General features: G+C 52.7%; 1 protein-coding gene across 3 annotated transcripts; it reads left to right on the top strand.

The window, feature by feature from the left end:
* The first annotated feature begins 1,625 nt into the window (after positions 1–1,625).
* Positions 1,626–13,220, top strand: MEST (mesoderm specific transcript). 3 transcript variants are annotated; one of them, XR_009247627.1, is made up of 13 exons: positions 1,626–1,769; positions 4,242–4,396; positions 6,273–6,352; positions 6,741–6,818; positions 6,946–7,082; positions 7,350–7,408; positions 8,994–9,034; positions 9,502–9,572; positions 9,803–9,904; positions 11,320–11,396; positions 12,194–12,257; positions 12,353–12,487; positions 13,034–13,163. XR_009247627.1 is itself a non-coding variant. In XM_004592537.4 (12 exons), exons 1-12 carry the CDS (start codon positions 1,744–1,746, stop codon positions 13,149–13,151), a joined length of 1,008 nt encoding a protein of 335 aa, XP_004592594.1. In that variant the 5' UTR covers positions 1,626–1,743; the 3' UTR covers positions 13,152–13,220. The 3 variants fall into 3 exon arrangements, 1 of the variants encoding a protein (XP_004592594.1); XR_009247628.1 differs by lacking the exon at positions 13,034–13,163 and adding an exon at positions 12,566–12,843; XM_004592537.4 differs by lacking the exon at positions 12,353–12,487 and having other exon boundaries at positions 13,034–13,220.

Below are 13,220 nucleotides of genomic sequence, written 5' to 3'. Positions count from 1 at the left end.
CCTCTCATAGTGTCCTTTATGCCAGAAGTGCTTCCAGACTTTCCAGTGCTTTCTCTGCCTAGCGGAGTTCTGGGTTCCTCATCTCCAGCTCCTTCTGCAAAGCGGTTTCTCCTGGCGGCGAGTGTGTGCCAGAGGACTCTCCTGGGGGACCTAGCGGGGAGTTCCTGCAGAGTTAGGGAGCAGTGCATCTCTGTCCCCTTCCCTGTGGCGCCCACTTGTTCCCTGTGGCACACGGGGTCCATGGCCTGCAGCATGAGGTCCCTGCGGGCACGCCGGTGCCTCCAGCCTGCCCGGGATGACAGTGAGGGCTTGTCAGCAGGACTCAAGACTCCGCTGACAACATATGGAAAAGATGCAAATGCCAGGGCCTTTGCTAATTGCTTGTCCTTAGTAACTACGCAGAGTGAAGACAAGCCTGTCCTCTGTCTAAGAGCCGATTTAAATTGGGCTAAGTAATTGGTTGTGGTTGGTTTTAAATAGGTAATTCTGAAGTAATAAAGAGACTAATTTAAAATTTGTGAAGTAACCAATGAAGGCCTTAAAGGGTTTCCATCTTCTTGTGGCTTCTCATTTTGTGGGGGGCAAATCCCTCACTCTTGAGGGCGCACCACGCCGTTCCCCTCCCCGTTGGCTCCCACATCCTGGGCCGAGGACACCTTGTGGTTCCGCGCCTGTGCGCGTGCGGGCGCTGTGGCCGCTGCCGGGCTGCAGTGCTCTTTGTCTCGCTTGCCGCTGAATGTCTATTCATCACACGACACAACCCAGCCCCTCGCCTCTCGCTTCCTCCCCAGTGCACCCTCTTGGGGTCTGCTTTGTGACTGTGCTGTGGCGGGGTCTGGGGGATAGTGAAGGTGACCCATGCTTGGGCGCTGCCTCGGAGGGTCTGACGGTCAGGGAGAAACCGGCCGGAATTAAAGGGACATAGAAAACAAGCTCCCCTCCAGGTGGCCAACGCCTCGGTCAGGGGGTCGGGGCTGCTTCACACTCATGGGGTACGCCGCTCTTGGCGCCCCAACAGAGGCGGAAAACATCTGTTCTGACCCTCCCGAAGGAGCCCCAGTAGAAGTGCAGCCGCTCTGGCGCCCACACACGTCGCAGCGCCAGGCTCTTAGGGGGTGGCTCCCCGCGCGTCTGACGGTGGCAGAGCTCGGCTGGCCCCGTGTCCCAGCCCCGCCGGCCTGCGGGGAGCCCCAGCTGGCGTGCCGACCCGCAGCCCTGCAGCAGGCAGCTGAACGCATCGGTACTCTGAGAGATGCGCTCTTCCATGCCTCTGTGTTCTCCCGTCCTCCCTGAAGGGCAGCTGTCTCCCGGGAGCCTGGTGTGCCCTCGCTCGCCCGTGCAGGTGCTCAGGGCCGCTGTGGGGTGCGGGGCTGTGGCTGTGGGGCGCTCGGTGGGCGCACGGCTCCCGGCTGCCCTCTGGAGGAGCGGCCTCGGCGGGCTTGCCGCAGCGCGGCCGCGGGGAGGGCTCTGCGGCGGGCACGGCGGGCGGGGCGCTGCGGCGCGGGGGGCGGGCCGGGGCGGGGCGCGGGTGGGCTCTAAAAGTCGGAGCCCCGCGGCCGCGGCACCTCTCGGCACTGCGCTCGCCCTGCGGCCCGGCTGGCTGGGCGCGTGCCGCGGCGCTGCCCGAGTGCCGCTTGCCGCCGGCCGGCGTCGGCTGTGCCCCCGCTGCCCTGCCCGGCGTCCGCGTTCGCGGCGCCCCGGTGCACCGCCACGCTGCGGCGGGCGGCATGGGATAACGCGGCCATGGTGCGCCGGGATCGCCTCCGCAGGTGGGTGTGCGCGGCCGGGCAGGGGGTGTGGCCGTCGGGACTGGGCTGCCCTTTGGGGAGCCCGCGGCACTTAGCATCCTGGCACCCCGAATTGCCTTTTGAGAACGGGTCCCTGTTGCGGTGTGACGGAGGGCTTGCAGACCCAGAAGGGGCCGTCGTGTGACCCAGAGTGGTGGGTTGTGTGTGTGTGTTTAAGACTTCACCAATCTGGTGATGCGGTTTCTAGTGCTCAGAATTCGCTCGGCACGAGTTCAGGATTCTAAAATCCCTGGTGTTGCCGCAGCGGGAGTCAGGATTTTCAGTCGCCACAGTTTCCGCGGCATGGGTCGTGGTTCTCGGCCCGCGGTACTGCCATTGTGTGATCAGCGACCCTGGCAAGCCGGGGATGGCCCGTGTGCGGATCCTGACACCCCGGGGGTTGCGTGCGTAAAATTAGGGATCCTGACACCCCGGGGATCGTCCGTTTGCGGATCCTGATACCCCGGGGGTCGCTGCGTAAAATTAGGGATCCTGACACCCCGGGGATCGTCCGTTTGCGGATCCTGATACCCCGGGGGTCGCGTGCGTAAAATTAGGGATCCTGACATGCCGGGGAGCACGTGTGTGAAATTAGGGATCCTGACACCCCGGGAATTGCCCGCGTGCGGAGTCTGACACGCCAGGGATCGCCCGCGTGCGACTCGGGCTCCTCACACCCCCGGGGATCGCCACTGCACCGTGGGGATTTGAGACCGCGTTTTAGGGTTGCCGAAGCTGGCATCTCGGGGGCGTGCGCTCCGGCCGAGCGGAGGTGCAGCCTGGCGCCCACATTCCCGCGGTTTCTGTGGCTTGGCGGCCTCCCAGAAGGCTGCCATCGTGTTGGGTGGGCTCGCTTCCTGGACTGGGTCTCCCGCGATGCCAGCAAGTGGGCAGGGTAGGCATCCCGGGAGAGTGTACTCGTGGACTAGAAGGTGAAGGAAGCAGGGCTCAGAAAGGCTAATTTCCATCAAGTTTGTGACTGGAAATTGTCAGATTGTCAGGTTGCTTCTTAACTGGAAATCCCGATCTGTCTGGGCATTTTTTCCTGAGATAAGTCAGACAAAATGAGGGGCTGGCTGTTTGCTTTGTTGGATTAAAGAAAAAAAAAAAAAAACCCTGAGGTTTGGAGGGCGGGTGTCTAGGAGCAGAGTGTAGGGGCGCCTTGAGCTGACCTCACCTGCGAGGGTGCCCCCTCCCCCGCACCCCTCCCTGGCCCTGCTGAGTCATCGCAGCAGATCTGCTGGACCCTAAATGAAAGCCATGGAAGAAAGGCGGGGCTGGGGGAGTGAAGCCAGTGTGCCTGGCCTGAGCGCGGCTGGCGGGCGGCTGCAGTTCGTAGGCTCCGCTGAGACCTAATGCTCTCTATCGTTTGGTCTTTCACGGAGGTATTGGGATGTAGCCTGCTGCAGATGGGGTAAACACTGCGAAATAATCATGTTTTGGTATTTTGTAGAATCCTGTGTGAAAGGTGCCACTAAATGATTGTGTCTGTTTTACGGACAGCTTCTTGGGAAGAAAAAGGGGGGGGGCATGACACTTGAAAGGCCCGTGAAGCCACAGGATTTTTTATTTTTAGAGCTGAAACAAAACATTTTGTGAGTTGGATTAGTGAGTAGTGGCAAGGGCGGGAGCCCGGGAAACCGGTGGGAGGGGAGTTAACGGCCACAGAGCCTTCCCGGAAGACCTCGGGGAGCAAGTTCCTTCTTTGGCTCTATTTTCTCCACAGTTTTGGTTTTGGAAAGAGTTATTTCTGTTTTGGTTATTTCCGTTCTACCTGGTGTCCATCAGAAGTCACAGCTTAGAAACGGAACCTGTGGCCCGCCCCTCCTTAGCACTGGTCAGTGTGGACGGAGTGAGGAGCCTTCCCAGGTCAGGATGGCATGGAGCCAGGGTTCACCCCACCTGATGGGGGTGAGCTCTGTCATCCCGGGAAGACTCCTGCCAATAACTGGGTCTAAGAAAAGCAGAAATACAACCTGCCAGCCTGAGTTCTCAAGAGATTAGCTATTCGGGGATCACGACAAAGCTGCTCACACCGGAGCATGCAGTGCAGCCCTCTGTGGCCTGTTTCCCCCTCGACTGGTCGCAACCCCAGTTAGGTAGTGCGCCAACGGCTTCCCGCAGCCCAGGGAGCTAAGGGCAGCTCTGCGAATGTGAGAGTTTGAAAAGCAAAAAGGCAGCAGGACGTGTGTAGTTTTGCTGGTGTGGCTTTCAGAGTAGATATGCAGGCAGCCCCCCGCCCTTGGAGAGCCAGTGAGGAGGTGTACAGTACTTGAGTAGGTCCTCTTCACGCTGCATGGAAACCTCAACAGGTATCAGAATGAGCCCAGGGGAGGCCTGAGGGACATCAGTGCAGAGCCACAGTGGGCAGAGGGGCCATCGCACTGCGGGCACCCCATGACACAGGTGTGGGCGGCACAGAGTTCACTGTGTCACCCACCTGCTTTGCCACAGGATGCGGGAGTGGTGGGTCCAGGTGGGCCTGCTGGCCGTGCCCCTGCTGGCCGCGTACCTGCACATCCCGCCACCCCAGCTGTCCCCTGCTCTCCACTCCTGGAAGACTTCTGGCAAGTTTTTTACCTACAAAGGGCTGCGCATCTTCTACCAAGGTAAGAAGCGGCCTGCTGGACACCCGTGTGTGCCCGTCTCAGAGGGCCAGCCCAGTGCCAGCGTGCCCACCAAGCTGCTGGCCGTGCTACTGCGGTCTCTGTTTGAGCATGTGGGATGGCTGGCAGTCGCTGGCTGGCGGGTCACAAGGGGCCCACCTGTCTAGACTCTGTGTTTAATAAAAGCTTTCTATTTTATTTTTATTGGAAAGACAGAGAGGAGGAGAGATGGGAAGATCTTCGTCCTTAGGCTGCTTTATGTTGATACTAGCTTTCTCTGAACACCCCTAGTGTCAGGTGACATGTTAGCTACCATTGCTTCTCCCTCCTCAACCCTTATTTAATCTTTTTATGAGTGCTGTATATGTGACTAAGCGTGATTCATATCTTACCCTGTTAGTTAAGTTAATTTGTTAAGTATAATTATTCTGATTGCTCCTGATTAAGTAATTATTCTGTGCGCTGGGCGTCGAGTTACGCTTCAGCCTGTACGGTGTGGCTTCCTCGGCACAGTGGCGCTTGGCGACAGGTGTCGGCAGTCTCCGCCCACGGGGAAGAGCAGCAGCCTGCCTGAGGATGCTTCTGGGCGGGAGTCAAGAGCAATAACGAAAAATGTTTGTCATAAACCGTTTTTCATTATTGCTCCTGACCGCCTCTCACTTGCTGCGGCCGGTCGGCAGGTATGTGGGCATGTTTGATTGTTGCTTGGCTTTCGGTCGTAACAACGTTGAAGGGTGAGCTTCATGTATGTGGTTTATTTTTTCCTTAAGTTTGAAAACCAGCTTACATGTATAAATGGAATTGTGCTTAAGAATAATGTTCGTGGGCTAAAGTATACAAAATTCTTAATTGTAGATGAAATTATTTTTGAAAACCCTACAAAATTTTAATGCATGGGTAATATATGAACATGTAAGTTTCAATCCAATACTATAATCAAAGCAGAGCCTCATGTTTAATGATTTCATATTGTCATGCATTTTTTTTTTTTTTTTTAAAGATTTTATTATTATTGGAAAGCCAGATATACAGAGAGGAGGAGAGACAGAGAGGAAGATCTTCCATCCGATGATTCACTCCCCAAGTGAGCCGCAACGGGCCGGTACGCGCCAATCCGATGCCGGGAACCAGGAACCTCTTCCAGGTCTCCCACGCGGGGCAGGGTCCCAAAGCTTTGGGCCGTCCTCAACTGCTTTCCCAGGCCACAAGCAGGGAGCTGGATGGGAAGTGGAGCTGCCGGGATTAGAACCGGCGCCCATATGGGATCCCGGGGCTTTCAAGGCGAGGACTTTAGCCGCTAGACCACGCCGCCGGGCCCTGTCATGCATTTTTAAAAGTTCCTGTATCACTTAACTCTTTTTATGGCTGACAGCATCTTACTAGTCGTGTTACGCATGTGTCACTAGTTTGGGTCTCCCTTTCTAAAACCAGAAGCAGGGACAGGCAGGATAAGCTAAGGTGCTGCCAGGAAGAGCTGCTGCTCACACAGGCTTCTAGAAGTCTGCCAGTCAAGTCCGGGCATTTTGTGGTTTATGGGTTGTGACTGTATAGTTTCAAACTGTGAAAGTTTGCCTTTTGCTGTGAACAATAATTTGCATACTAGTAATATAGGGGAATGGGGAGATGCTTTAAAAAAACCTAAGTGAAAGTAAACTGCCTTCATGTATTTTCACATCAAGTATGCTGTCTACAATTTTAAATATAGATAAAATGGAGAAAATGCCAGTTTCTTAGCTAATTAGGCTTTCATTTTCAAAAGAAATGTATCATTTTAGCATCACTGATTTAGCCTTCTCCTCCTTGGGTCCTCTCGCTATTTACGCCTTGCGGGCTGGCTGTGTGCGGGCTGAGCCTGACTGCTCTTTCTCCGTCGTTGCAGACTCGGTGGGCGTCGTGGGAAGTCCGGAGATAGTGGTGCTTCTGCATGGCTTTCCAACATCCAGCTATGACTGGTATAAGGTAACACTGAAGCACTGGGTCCTGCTAAAAATCCCAAATCAAGGTTTTACTGTCATCACTAGAAGGCCTGTGCACACCTGAAGTGCTCAGTGAACACAGCACTGTGGACTGCAGGACTGAGGGCAGACAGCTGCAGGGCCTCTCAGGGAGATGAGTCGCTAGAGGTGAAGCCTTCCAAGGGGACCATCAGCCGGGTCTCCCGTGGCTTCACAAGGATTTTGTGATTGCCAGGAAACTGTGGTAGGGGCCAGGCCTCCGTGCTGCTGTCGTCAGTGGAAGGGAGACAGGTGCCAGAAGCTCCAATGCAACCGTCCCTTGTCCTGTAGATCTGGGAGCGTCTGCCCGAGGCTCCATGGGGTGACTGTCCTGCACTTCCTTTGTCCTGTAGATCTGGGAGGGTCTGACCCTGAGGTTCCACCGTGTGATCGCCCTGGACTTCCTTGGCTTTGGCTTCAGTGACAAACCGGTGAGCTGAAGCTCTGTGCAGTTTCGGGGGGCAGTGTGTGACTGTATCCTGTGTGTGTGACTGTATCCTGTGTGTGTGACTGTATCCTGTGTGTGTGACTGTATCCTGCCCGGTTTTTCCTCCATAGAGACCACATCACTATTCCATATTTGAGCAAGCCAGCATCGTGGAGGCGCTTTTGCGGCACCTGGGGCTGCAGAACCGTCGGATCAACCTGCTGTCTCATGACTACGGCGACATCGTGGCCCAGGAGCTGCTCTACAGGTCAGTGAGGCTGCAGCCCCTTGTCTGCCCTCAGGGCTCATCCTGAAGATGCCAGGTGCGGGGAGGGCACTTGGAAAAGGTCATGGAAGTGAGAACTGGAGCATAAGTTTATTTTGACACAAAATTGCTTTGAAATCCATAGGACCTTCTTCTTTTCTTTTTTTACTTCCATGAGCTTTCTGAAGATCCTTCCCTCTTGGGAATTTGTCTTCAGCCCTGCATGGTGTCTGCTCAGCTACATGTCTGCCATTTCACCCTCTGTTCCAGGTACAAGCAGAATCGATCCGGTCGGCTTACCATAAAGAGTCTCTGCCTGTCAAATGGAGGTAATTGCTCAGGCAGAAGGCAAGCAGGGTGCAGCCCTGAGGCCATGGGACACCTAGGGTTATCTACTGACACTCCCAAGAGTAGGGGACCGTTTTACCTGTGGGCGTCAGCAACTGCTTTGGTGGTCTGCTGAGACTGATGGACCCTTTCTCAGAATAATATCTTATTACATTTTTAAAAAATTTGTTTTTGTTAGAAAAGCAGATTTCCAGAGAGGAGAGACAAACTTCTACCCACTGGTTCACTCCCCATGGCTGCAACAGCCAGAGTTGAGCTGATCCAAAGCCAGGATCCAGGAGCTGGATGGGATATGGAGCAACCAGGACGTTAACTGCTGCCCGTATGGGATCCTGGTGCTTGAAGGGGGAGGATTAGCCAATTGAACCGGCATACCCCTCACCCCATGCCCCGCACTCATGGAAGGTGATTTTACTAGCCCAGGAGAAGTTGTGCTACAGCAAAATGTGCCTCTCAGCACAGGAGAAACCAGTGTCCAGTGTGGGCCAGGGTTGACCCCAGTCCTGACCTTGAGGCGTCAGAGTGTCATGCAGGGCAAAGCACAGGAGGCACTTCCCATGCAGTAAGGCATCAGGATTTAGTTCTAAGCTCTTTATGGATGGTCAGATTTCAGTTAGAAATTAGTAACCCTGGATTAGACCCTTTAGAAGTATTTCCTTTGCTTTGTATCCTATTGAGTCCAGTTTATATACCCATGAAAACCATGAATTCCTTATGAGCAGATTAAGAAAAATGTTGGTCTGTCCCTTTATCAGTCATGCTTAGGGCTTTTTTCCCATGGGCTCGGAAGACAGAGCCAGAAAAGAAAACACATCAGGTTTTGTTGTTTTGTTGCGGCCCAAATCATTACCAGCACTATGTACTCTGAAAGATGGAAGCAATGCTACAGGGCCAGGGCATCAGCATTCTAAGACCTGGAAGTTCCTTCTGCCCTGGTCCTCTTACTTTCAAATGAAAAGAGGGGCCAGTGTTGTGGCATATGAACTACAGCACAGGTGGCAAGCTGGCATTCCACATGGGTACCAGTTTTAGTGCTAGCTCCTTGCTCCCTGGTAATGGCCTGGGAGAGTGGTGGAAGATGGCCCAGTTGCTTCGGACCTGCCCCTTGGGGGAGACCTGGATGAAGTGCCCGGCTCTAGGCTTAGCCTGGCCCAGCTCTAACTGCTGTGCTGTTCATGAAGACTGCCTTCTCTGTGACTCTTCCAAATAAAAAAATCAGTCTCAAAAAGGAAATTAGGAAAGTAATCCCAGTGTGCTATAACTGAACCAGCTAAAACCAGAATTCCTTGGAGAAAGAATTAGTCAACGGTACAGTCACGTGTCCCTTTATGACAGGGATGTGTTCTGATAAACTGTCAATTCTATCCCTGCATATCCTTACACAAACTAGGACAGCCCCATGACCGGGGGACATGGTTTTCGAGGGATACTGATATCACTCCATGCAGTCCACTGTGGCACCTGACTATAAGGCTTTTATTTCTAGTTTGTTGACAGTGGACCGAGCAGTCTACGGCACTCACTGCAGGTCTGGCTAAGGGCTAAGACGCTCCTTTTCTCCTGCAGGTATATTTCCTGAGACGCACCGTCCTCTCCTGCTACAGAAGGTTAGCTATTTCACCATTAAGATTTGTGTGAAGAAAAATACTGCTGGACCTGTGAAAGGTTACAACTAAACTTCTCATTAAACTATATTAATGCAATTAGCTCTCCTCTAGTTGGGCAAATCAAGCGATGGGCTCCCATACAAAACCTACAGCTACTTCTGAGAAGATGAACAAATATTCATGGAAATACAGCTCTGAAAAAAATTGCTATTTGATATCTGGATAAATTAGGATTGTATTCTAAGCTTTAATGCATTAGGACCGAAAATGGGATTTAGCAAAATGTAGAAACTTGGAATTAAAAATAGGACTTCTCTTTTTTAAGCGAAGAATGTGGGTAGGAAAAACAAAAATAATCAAAAGTAGCAAGCATTTTGGGAGCTGTGGCTGAATGACCCTTGTTCTCTGTGTGCTGAGCTGCTGGTCTCCCCAGAGCACCGTGTCTTACAACCTCTTGTTCACCGTAGCTCCTCAAAGACGGAGGAGTCCTGTCGCCCATCCTCACGCGGCTCATGAACTTCTTTGTATTCTCTCGAGGGTAAGTCATCAGCACACCTCAGCTGTGGTTAGGAACTCTGGGGTGGAAAGTTTCTGCCATTTTAATCCTGGGCCAAGTCCTCTGGTGTGCTATTTTAAAGCCAAGGTGCAGACCACAGGCAGGAACTCTTAAACCACGGAAGGGCCAAAGCGCACGGCCTTAGAGCGCCCAGTCATATTTACCATCCGGAATCTCCTCACGCGTCCCTTCTGTGTTTTGGACTCTTTCAGCCTCACCCCGGTCTTTGGGCCGTACACGAGACCCTCTGAGAGTGAACTGTGGGACATGTGGGCAGGGGTCCGTAACAACGACGGGAACCTGGTGATTGACAGGTGAGAGGCCCTTGCCTTGGTTTTCAGAGATGCTTGTTTGGAGAGTGGGGAAGAAGGCAGGAGAGCCAGCAGTGCTCACAAGGTTGCTCAGGCCTGCCCTTCCCGAGAAGAAAAAGGCAACAGAGTGAGCCCTGAGGCTAAGCCACTTGGCACAAGGAATTTGGATAACCAGTTGCAAATTCTAATGCTAATTCAGGCTTGTTAGTGGTCCTCTGACTGTGGCAACTCCTTTGGATTTCTGGTAACACTAAATGCCTTAGTGTTGACCCTCACTGTAAGAGCCTAGGGCTCCCTGAGTGCAGGGCTCCTCCTCCCGCAGGCTGGCTGGCTGTGATGACAACAGGCACTCAAAGGGAGGAGGTCTTTGTCTTACACTAGGACTCCCCTTCCCTTGGGGCCCTGAGAATGTAGCGGCTTTCAGAGAGATGTGCATCCACCCGAGCCGTGGCCTTGCCTTCGTGGCTGCTGGGTAGTGTGGCTTCCAGGGTGCTCACTGAGGGCTCTTCTGAGAGCCGTGTCATGGCACCAATCCTCTTTCTTACCCCAACCCTCATGGAGACCCTGAATATTCATGTTAACACTAAATTGAAAAGCAAGACTCTCGTAATTTTCCTTTCCAAAAAGGTTACAAAAATAACTATTCTGAGGTTGCCAGACAGAGCAGTTAGAATATGTGAGCTTGAATTCTAAAATGAGGCTGTGGTGTCCTCCCCTGTGGGAAGACGCATTCTCCAGTTTTTTTCTATAGTCGGATGACGTTCAGAGGAGACAGCTTCCTGCACATGAGCTTTCACTGCCAAACTTCAGAGGTGGATGTCAACTTAGTGGTCATGTAGCTCAGTATTCATTTACTTACTTGAGAAAGGAAGTTCCCTCCTGCAGATTTACTCCCCAGATGCCCACAGTAGTGGGGTTCAAAAGGCTGAACCTGGGGACTGGAAACAGAACCCACATCTCCATGGGGGTGGCGGGATCCGATCCCTGGAGCCATCCCTCCACTGCCTCCAAGAACGAGTGTCAGCAGGGAGGTGATACTGGGAGTGGGGGAGGGCACTGGTCGGCCACGTGGGGAGGGATGAGGGGATGAACTACTGAGCGAGGAGCCTCAGGTTAACAGATGTGTGTTACACACTTGAATCACAGAGCTGGTTAGCAGTACAGCCCAAATCAGAACTCAGCCCAAGTTTTAGTCGCGTCAACCCCCACCCAGCTGCGTGCCTTTCCAGATCCTGTTCCGTTGTCAGTGAGCTCTCGGCAGGGTCACTGCTCTGGCTACATGGTGGTTAACTCCAGGGCATGACAGATGGACAAGTGAAGTGAGCTGGGAATGCCAAGTGGCAGGCGTATACACTGTTTCTGTGGTTTGTGCCAGTCTGGGTGTCTTGTGTGCCCCCTCTGAGTGTCATGTCCCACAGTCTCTTACAGTACATCAACCAGAGGAAGAAGTTCAGCAGACGCTGGCTAGGAGCGCTTGCATCGGTCTCCATCCCCAGTGAGTACTTTTAGGTTCCCTCTGAATGGGAAAACTGCAGGACCACGGGGGTTCCCTGTGTCACCTCCCGTTAGGGTACCAGATTTAGCAAGCACGATTACCAAAATAACAAAAACCTTTTTTGAGTGTAATGTTTGTACTGTGCAATGTTTGGGACATCCCTACGCCTTCTGCCCCACGTCATTTTGTCTGAAATTAAAATTTCACCAGGACTCCTGTACTATGCCGCCCCCCGCCCCTCACACTGGGCGCACTGGGCTGTGGACAGTGTCGTGTGCAGCCTTCCTGGGGGGCAGCGGGGGTGCTTGGTCTCTGATGTGGCTTGGCAATGACCGCTGTGACAGATGCTGCTGCTGTTACTGATGAACAGGCTCAGGTGGCTTATGGTCCTCTGGTTCTTTATCTTACAGATCTGGCGGAATGATCAGTCTAGGCTCTCAGACACAGTTAGCTCAGGAATTTACATGCTGATTTTAAGTGAGAAGGGCCAGTTACGGCTGACCAGACTTCAAGAATGACAGGGTCCTGGATTTCCGGGAAGGGAAATGTTGAAAGTGGGGGCTTATTTCTTTAGGTCAGGGCGTAACAGCTGGAGGAGGGGCCAAATTCTGGTATACAAGAGTGTGAAAGGAACTACCAGGCTTGTTCCCAGCAGTCCTTTATTTGCTCCTTAGTGAAAGAAGCTGGCTTTCCTATCCCAAAATATGCTTTTATTTACAGAAAAAGCCCTTAACTATTCTAGGATTGGAGTAGAACAGATGTGAGGTGTTTCAGTAACTCACTGCTCTCTCTCCCAGTTCACTTCATCTACGGGCCACTGGATCCCATCAATCCCTACCCAGAGTTTCTGGAGCTGTACAGGTGAGTCTCAGAGGCTTACGTCTCGTTATTCATTCTGGCCTGTTGAGAGCTGCTGGCTTTAGCCACTGCTCTGACATCATTGGCTTTTCATCCAGGAAACATAATAAAAAGGTGAATCGAGGAGTCTATTCTCACATAGACATAAAGGTGAAGAAATTCAGTCACATATTATCTTGATTTATACAGTCTGTTTGCACTGGCATGGCTACTACATAATCCTTGGTGTACAGGTAAGAAAGCTATCATGTGAATCAAAGAAAGAAAGTGGATGTATCTTAAAGCCTTAGTCTGAGCTGAGCACTTTGTAGGGAGAGCTGGAGATGGGAACTCGCTGTGGAAAGGTGCCTTCTCACCGGCTGTTATTCCGTGTAGGTACTTACGCAGAAGGTGTTGCAATGTGAAATCTTGCCTATATCATGAAAGAATCTTCATAACTTCACATGGCCGAGTGGACACAACCCAGCTGTAAACTGCTTACTTACAATTTCACACAAAAATACCCTCTCTCACCTCTTCCTGGAGTTAAGGAAGGGCCTTTGTCACCTTTGCTTGGGCAGTGAGTCGCTTGAGGGACGTGCTTCTCTGATGCCCGCTGCTTCTCTAAGGAGCGGAAGGCATCCTGCTTTGGCACCTGTTGCAAGAGCGTATTTTCAACTTGCTCTTGGTTCTTTTAAGTGTGGTTTCTCTGCAAGCGCATTCTTCCTGGGGCTTCCCTGCCTTGCATCCCTTCCTCCCTCCAGCCTGAAGTTCACCTCCATGCTGTTCTCTTCCACTAGGAAAACGCTGCCGAGGTCCACAGTGTCGATTCTGGATGACCACATTAGCCACTATCCACAGCTAGAGGATCCCATGGGCTTCTTGAATGCGTACATGGGCTTCATCAACTCCTTCTGAGCTGGAGAGAGTAGCTTCCCTGTATTATCTCCCCCATTCCCTTATCCCTTGTGTGTTCCACTTAGGAAG

This window comes from Ochotona princeps, chromosome 25 (assembly GCF_030435755.1).
Source record: "Ochotona princeps isolate mOchPri1 chromosome 25, mOchPri1.hap1, whole genome shotgun sequence".
Lineage (NCBI taxonomy): Eukaryota > Metazoa > Chordata > Mammalia > Lagomorpha > Ochotonidae > Ochotona > Ochotona princeps.
Note: the sequence above shows the minus strand (reverse complement) of the source record. Positions and strands in the feature narration are given on the sequence as shown.

Coding starts and splice junctions, on each gene's coding strand:
- MEST (XM_004592537.4), top strand. CDS start 1,744: ATGGTGCGCCGGGATCGCCTCCGCAG. Junction 7,083..7,349: donor GCCCAGGAGCTGCTCTACAG/GTCAGTGAGGCT, acceptor CCTCTGTTCCAG/GTACAAGCAGAATCGATCCG. Junction 11,397..12,193: donor TGCATCGGTCTCCATCCCCA/GTGAGTACTTTT, acceptor TCTCTCTCCCAG/TTCACTTCATCTACGGGCCA.